At 31.7% G+C, this 7,715-nt stretch overlaps 1 protein-coding gene across 1 annotated transcript; it reads left to right on the top strand.

The window, feature by feature from the left end:
• The first annotated feature begins 2,283 nt into the window (after positions 1–2,283).
• On the top strand, positions 2,284–6,648 carry LOC132915172 (phospholipase B1, membrane-associated-like). Its single transcript, XM_060974889.1, has 7 exons — positions 2,284–2,413; positions 3,420–3,524; positions 3,946–4,157; positions 4,295–4,471; positions 4,939–5,237; positions 6,194–6,372; positions 6,453–6,648. The coding sequence occupies exons 1-7, from the start codon at positions 2,284–2,286 to the stop codon at positions 6,593–6,595; spliced, it is 1,245 nt and encodes a 414-aa protein (XP_060830872.1). The 3' UTR covers positions 6,596–6,648.
• The last annotated feature ends 1,067 nt before the right edge of the window (positions 6,649–7,715 follow it).

Below are 7,715 nucleotides of genomic sequence, written 5' to 3'. Positions count from 1 at the left end.
CTGGCTTGCATTCAAGTAAAAATCACTTTTCACTCAATGATTTTTTTCCAAAAAGTGTTTGAAAGGAGTGTTATTTTGGATCTCCGCCTCTAACATGATTTTTATTATTAGGTTCGATGTCTGTTAGGACAGAAAATGAAGGGTTGATTGTCATTGTATCTACTTTCAGATTGGTGTACATATTTTTAATTTATTTTCAAATTTGCTAGCATTCTACTTTTTATATCTATCCTGTTTTCTATGCTTCCAAAAGTAAATATAAATTGCATAAATTGCATTCGTGTATGTGTCTTTAGCGAAAACTATAGCAGGAAATTTGTCAAGTAGTTGGCAACGCGAACATGATAGTATTATGTAACTAAAAAAATAAGACCGAGCACCCGTTATATGTATAAGAAAAAGTTGTTCGGAATAACGACCTTGACAAAATATTTCAAAGATATTGAAATCAGTGAGAAGCATACTAAATACTTGCTGGCTGGCGTGGATAAACATATTTCTGGTACAAAATGGTACTCGTTTCGTTATGTAAATGCTGAGGATCATCGAAATCGATTAACGTTGTTGCGAGCTATAAACGGCTAAAAATGGTGAAAATCACAGTATCTTTAGGAGTTTAAGGCCATAACTGTAATAAATCTAAAGATTGTTATATTTTTTGATACCTGTCTCTTTTTTCTGCATCAATCGATTTCGATAAAATGTATATACAATAACTGACATGAATTTACAAAACGTATTTTTCAAATTTTCATGACAAGTTCAGATTAAAAAGTTGTAAGAAGCGGCCTCTGTTATTTTCTTCTCGATTTCGACAAATTGCAATTTTTTCAAAATTCCTTTACACGCTACCTATTACAAGTCGTTTAACCCATTTTGTAAAAAGTTATTTCATCTTGAAGAATGTTCAATTACTTTTATGAGAAATAATACAATTTTCCTGGTCCCTCGGTGTATGCACGTATGTAGTAGGCGTTTACGTATGTATGTGTGTACGTTTGAAACAAGTTTTGTAAAGAATAAGCGTCCCGAAGGTCATCAGGCCTCGGCAAACTCGATATAGATTTGGCATGTTATAAAAGCTCCAAAATATGTGGAAGAGCTATGCTTCAAGTTTTTTCATACCAATAATATAAAAACAAAATATATTGCAGAGAAAAGAGTCAGTAATTAATTAATGTACTTGATATTGCTATTAAAGCAATAATTAACAAATGTATTCTGGACGAATGAAATCTTATTCTCAACTTCAACTCATTATTCTATTCATTGTTTCTGTGCTGGAAATGGGTATATCTTGTTGCTAGTTATAGTTGTAGAATATTCTACTTGCAGAAAAGCGCAGATGTCTATAGCGAACTACTCCGCTTATACGCTTCGATTAAAATATACACTATGCACGAGTATTCAAGAATTTTTGCATTCGTCGTGTAGCATCCGGTTTGCCATCGCCAATTGGAGGAATTACGTATAAGAAACATCATTTGCAATTGCCATTTCCATTTATGACCTAAACACTGTCATCACTGCCTAAACACTGTGATTTTTATTGTCATCGCGGGCAATATTTCGCGATAATAATAGAAATATAATTGAACGCTCAAAATATTTCTATTTGCAATTATCATGGATGTATTATTTCGCATTGAAAATTAATGAAGCATATGGGTATCCACTACACAAATAATACGGAGAGTACACATATATGATGTTACATCTTGTACCACGATACTAAATCTGCGAAAAAATGTAGAATAATTATTTCAAGTGTTTTATTTTCGTGGCTCGACATCAGACATCGAGAGTACTTAACTGATTATGTGTATTATGTTAATAACGAAAACACGTATAAATAATCGTTCATCATGGTGGAGCTTTAAATATTTCATCGATTTGTCTTATACTTGATTCACAAGGGCATGCGATATATAGGCGGACCTTATCTCAAACCAACTTCACTTTCGATAACGACTTTACAATTCTGCACAATTACTCTGAAATATATACAACCAAGACAACCTTCGTAGCGATCATTGCATCTCATCCTGAAAACCGGCTACAGCAAAATCAAGATTCCGAAATAGTATATGTGTGCAGCAGTCAGGGCGGCCTTTTGTGCAGTTTAACAAGTACATTTATTTCAGATCGTGACAAACTTTGAGAGGATAAAGAAGGATACCACCTTGAATCCATTTAGTGTTGTTATAAGCTTATAGTCGAATAACAAGTACGAGTTTTCGCGAATAGCACATCATTTCGTTAATGAGTCGAATAAGACGTGCGATGGACAAGCTTCGTTTGTATCTTTTGTTACAATTATGCGTGCTGACGGCGTCTCAAAAGACGATTTTAGATTCGCCAATAAATTTGTATTATTATCGGCAAGTTCGTAACTGGCTTTTCCAAAGTACCGGTATGTGTTTATTTAATGTGATTATTTGACATAGTGACCATTTCCTATGATATATAAAAGGGAATGATGTGTAATTCTCAACTAGTGTGTTTTTAAAACGACGCAAAAGAAAAAATGCGGTATTTCAAGAAAAGTGTACACAATCCTTGTTATGTAGATATACAATGTGCAGAAAGTTTATATCCTGTTTAGGGTCGAATTGCATCACGCAAGATAATCGATGATACTGGATGTTACCAGAAATTTCTTAGCGAGAAAAAATTAAATGTTTCAATATTGTTTAAGGATGCAATGGTAAAAATGTAAATTACTCATTTGTTAATATTCCATTATCGATTATGAAAATTTGATCATCATTTGTAATAAATTTATTTTTAATGATTTACAATATTTCATACTTTACACACCATAGTCTAGAGTACTATAGGTTCATCCAATATTCATTTCCATTTATTTGACACTTGTCAGACTATTACATTTATGGTAATATCTTACCCTTCGCTGTTTTAATCTTCGAGTTAATATTATTCTTTTTACAATATCTACGAGAAAAGATGGATATTAATTCAGATACTGAAAATCACGTTATATTTATCATATAATGTGGATATTAAATAAAGGAAATTTTGCAAAGAAAATGATATCCAAAATTTCAAAATCATTGATTCCAAATGAAGCGATGTACTTTTATCATCATTGTAAAAAAAAGTCATGTGTAATATGTTTCCTTTTCGGTGACTCTTTTAAAAAGCAATTTATATGGAAGTGGTCCATGAACCGATCAAGTTTGTTCGCCACATAACTTAGTTTATAAGAAACCGAATTTGCAGATATAGTTTCCTAGTTTCTAGACGAAATTATATTAATAATGAAATAGGAATTCTCGTGACTTTTACATTATTGAAAATAGATTTGATTTTATGTTTGCGTAAGTGAAATCACAAAAATGAACATCATCCAGATTGTAATAACTGAATCGTATGACCTAATGAAACATGTTTTCTAGGAGCAAATAATCACGGTGAGGGATCACTCTCACAATCAGTGCGAAATGAAAGCAAACTTCAAATACAGGTTCCATCAGACGTTCCATTTCCTTGCAACGTTACAGGTAGTTAAATTTTTATTTATTATTGTTATCGAAAAAACGAAATCATCCTTAGATATTGTTTTTTCGTATTCGCTTTTCTAAAATCACTCCTAATTTATATTGCAGGTAGAGTATTTTGCTTTGAAAATTTAAATTAATTAAGTGCATAGAAATTTTAATATACTTTTAAATTTATTTCCAATCTCTTTATAGTATTGTCATTTTTCGCGATCGATATATATTTAATCGATACAACAATTATTCAAACATGGCAGGTTTTGTTATCTCCAATTGATATTTTATCGCCATATTTTCAAATTGCCATTACATTTAAATAAATAGATTCATTATCGTAGCTTGGTAGAATTGTTAGGATTTGTTGCTATCGCTCGATATAATTCCAGGAACCGAGTATCCTAAATCTTTATAATAACCCTTTTAGGTGGTAGGTCTCCAAAAGTTCCCGAGTCGGTTCATCGTTTGAGACCAGGTGACATAGATGTTATTGCCGCGATGGGCGATTCTTTGACAGCCGGTGCTGGAATTTTTGCAACTAGTTTATTGGAGGTGCTCGTTGAAAATAGAGGCGCGTCAGCGAGCATTGGTGGTGAAGGAACTTGGCGAACATACTTGACGCTTCCCAATATTTTTAAAGTACGTTACTCAAATTATTTACTCCAAAATTGACCACGTACATAAATTACATAATCATTAATATATTTATTACTTTGTATGATTTGTTAATCATAAAAGAGAATAACGCTTTCATAGTCGGCTCGTTTTATAAATAGGAATTTAACCCCAAATTAATGGGCTATGCACTTGGAGATTCTCCGACTACTCGATCAGCTTCGCAGTTGAACGTCGCTGAGGTCGGTGCAGTGTCCAGAGATATGCCATTTATGGCCAAACATCTAGTCAACAAAATGAGAAATGATCCGAGGATAGATATAAAGAGACATTGGAAGGTTCGTATTTTAGGTAAAATAATGAGCTAATAACATGAAAATAATGTTAGCATTCCGTAATACATATTAGCACTGAATTTCACAATTATTTCGCCTGTTTGTGATTTCTTTCAAATCCATAATATTAGCAACATTATTGCTAGTAGCGTTGTGGTAGATATTACTATCTTTATTATGGCTGAAAATATGTCGAAATATTTTTATAGATATATGAAAATTATACATAATTTTCATATATTCGTTGTGGAATAAAGAAACAGACAAGTATTTGATTTAAATTTTATTAAAATAATTTTAAAAATTTAGGACATTTGTTTTACGTTAGGGGATTTCCGAGTTACCAAATCAAAATTGCAAATCAAAATTGTTTAGAGCAAATACCAAATTGTACAAAATGTTTTTTTCAGTTAGTTTCATTTTTTATTTCATTGTTCAAATAATAAGGTTCCTGTTTCTATGTTTTATAGTTGATCTCTTTATTCATCGGGCACAATGATTTTTGTACCGATATATGTGGACTTCCTTCTCCGTGGTCTATTTTGGATAATCACAAAACTGATTTAGTTAATACTCTTACGATATTAAGAGATAATTTACCCAGGACTTTTGTCACTGTTCATATAATGCCTCACTTAAAGGAATTCGTTGCTGCACGTCAAGGAAGAAAGTCTTTGAAATGTTATATAACCACTACCTTTGAATGTTCATGTTTATTCGCTTTGCAATTCAGAAATAAAAGACAAGAGTATTATAAAATAATGGAGAGGTTCGTATAATTCAGAGAATTGTCAAAGCTTTTTGGATACCTCACGCTTAAACGAGTCACCTGCCAAGATTTTATAATGTTATACAATTTATTTCATATTGTAACATTTACAATATTATTATTAGATAATTGTAATCAATTTTATTGCAAAGAGTTATTATAAACTGACACAAGTTGACTGCCATTTAACGTATTCGATGGCAGAATCTCATGTTAAAATTATCTTCAACAACTGGTACGTTTTCAAATATATAACTAGTTAACTCTGGTTGCTTTCAGTTTTCTACTTTAATTTAAATTGCTTAATTTCGATGAACATTAAATCTATATGCATACATATTTTTATTATTTTAGCTTTGCACTTATGATATTAGTTAAATTTGATGAAAATAGAAGTTAAATTTATCTTAAATTTCGCAAAATTCGGAAACGAAAAAATTTTCTGCGATCTACATTTCGAAATAGACTATTTGACTCGTTATTAGTGGCATGATATACGGTGAAATATATCGTGTATTTAGGAGAACCTCATCTAGTCGTCAGAGAAAGGTTTTCTTAATGTTAGTATTCTCATTTGTAATTTGACAGTATGTGTGCATTACTTATTTCTGAAAGTTATTTTATTGTATTCCTTCAGTTCTTATACTTGTACATTGACTCAAATATCACTGTGCTATCACCTTATGCTTATTCGAATTAGTTTCTCATTTTTGATATTTTCCCTTGCTAGACCTAAATTATACGTGGAAAACTAATTTTATCTGACAATACACATATGTGTGTATAACAAGTTTGATTATTCTGTACAAAGTTCAAGACTGAGATGTTGTGAATCTCAATAGCTTAGATGACTCGAATAAATCGACGTCGCTATATTTCTCTGATAGGTTTTAGATACTGACATCGATTCTATGATGCATATGAGATGCAGATACAATCTTGTCCAAATTTTTTAGGTGGCAAGAGTTGGAAGAAGAAATCGCCAATTATCCAGAATTTCATAGAAATGACTTCACTGTTATAACTTTACCAACGCTTAAACACGCGAAGATACCGCTTGCCAAGGATGGATTCACCGATTTATCGTATTTTTCTACTGATTGCTTTCACCTAAGCCAAAAATCTAATGCAATATGTAAGTATAATGGAAGAGCTTGTGTAATACCATGAATTTTATATTAATAATCAAATGAAAATTGTTTCATGTGTATCAAGTGGCAAATAATCTGTGGAACAATTTGTTAGAACCAGTTGGCAACAAATCTTCTGTTTGGACTCCATTATATGAAAGATTTTTGTGTCCTACTTCGGAAAGACCATTCTTGATGACACGTGAAAACTCGCACAAGTTTTTCTAAATTGAAGACGCGTCTGTGATTTGATTTCAAGATTAAAATTGTGGGCATTAAAATTTAGTATAGTAGAATCAACGTGCCATCTTAATCCACAACCGAATTTTGTTAATATATCAAATACTTAATTATAACTAATAATTATTTCTTAATTTGATAAAGTATATCTGTTCGGATATCTCTGTTATTGCATATCATTTCATCCCCAACTTTATGTATTTCACATTTGCATTCATAGCTGCATTTTTTACTTTACATCTCACACTAATCTTTATTAGCGCTTTTATTAAACGTCTATGTTAAGTACCTTCATATATGATTTCTCGCAACAAGATACAGAGTAAGAATAGAAACACACCCGAACCAGCTGGCAGCTGAAACGTGTAACACAACAAATATCGCAAGAAGACTAAAAAGGAAACACCCAATAGACCTCATAAAAGATATAACTTAGAAAAAACGAAGCTGGCACCCCGCTGGGGGTAGCCGCCCACATGCTATATTTATTTTTTATTTCTATTTTTTTTTTCTTCACCAACAAGATATAACACTTTACCAAATGTCCATGAGGACAAATTGTAAAATAACCAAAATAAAATAAAAAAAATAAATAAATAAATAAAAAACTTTCGACGGAGTGTCGTCACTTATTGTGAACTTCATTGGGCACTAGACACACATGTACACGTTTCGGCAGTCGAAAGAAAGCTGACAGCCGGATGACCACACACCCTTATTGCGTACCCTCAATAGTCTTAAGGGTATAAATATTGCTATTTTCGTAGTTACCCATTAGTTATCCAATTACCTGACACGACGGATCAAATCCGCAGACTAAAAAGACAATACCCTTTAGATATAAGCATTAGATTCAACTAGAATCAAAGATACTATAAACTTTTATAATGCAAGTTACAGTACCACGAAGAAATAATTTACTTATAATTCTCAATGAAAATTGATTGTAAGAAGTCTACCAAATAAAAAAAAATTTTTTTTATAGTTAAGGTCCTTCAGACTAAACAAGTATCTTTTATTTCAAGTGTTCCTTAAATTTATTGTCTAGTACAAGAAGATACGGTAAAGTTGGTTTTTCTCACGTTCAGTATCTTCCGCCAGCAAATTT

This window comes from Bombus pascuorum, chromosome 16 (assembly GCF_905332965.1).
Source record: "Bombus pascuorum chromosome 16, iyBomPasc1.1, whole genome shotgun sequence".
Lineage (NCBI taxonomy): Eukaryota > Metazoa > Arthropoda > Insecta > Hymenoptera > Apidae > Bombus > Bombus pascuorum.
The sequence above is the reverse complement of the archived record's forward strand: the minus strand, read 5'-3'. Positions and strand labels throughout refer to the sequence as shown.

Excerpts from the sequence above, each read along its gene's own strand:
- LOC132915172 (XM_060974889.1), top strand. The coding sequence starts at position 2,284 with ATGGACAAGCTTCGTTTGTATCTTTTGTTACAATTATGCGTGCTGACG. Across the intron at positions 4,158-4,294 it reads CGCTTCCCAATATTTTTAAA|GAATTTAACCCCAAATTAAT; the intron begins GTACGTTACTCA and ends TTTTATAAATAG. Across the intron at positions 5,238-6,193 it reads TATTATAAAATAATGGAGAG|GTGGCAAGAGTTGGAAGAAG; the intron begins GTTCGTATAATT and ends CAAATTTTTTAG.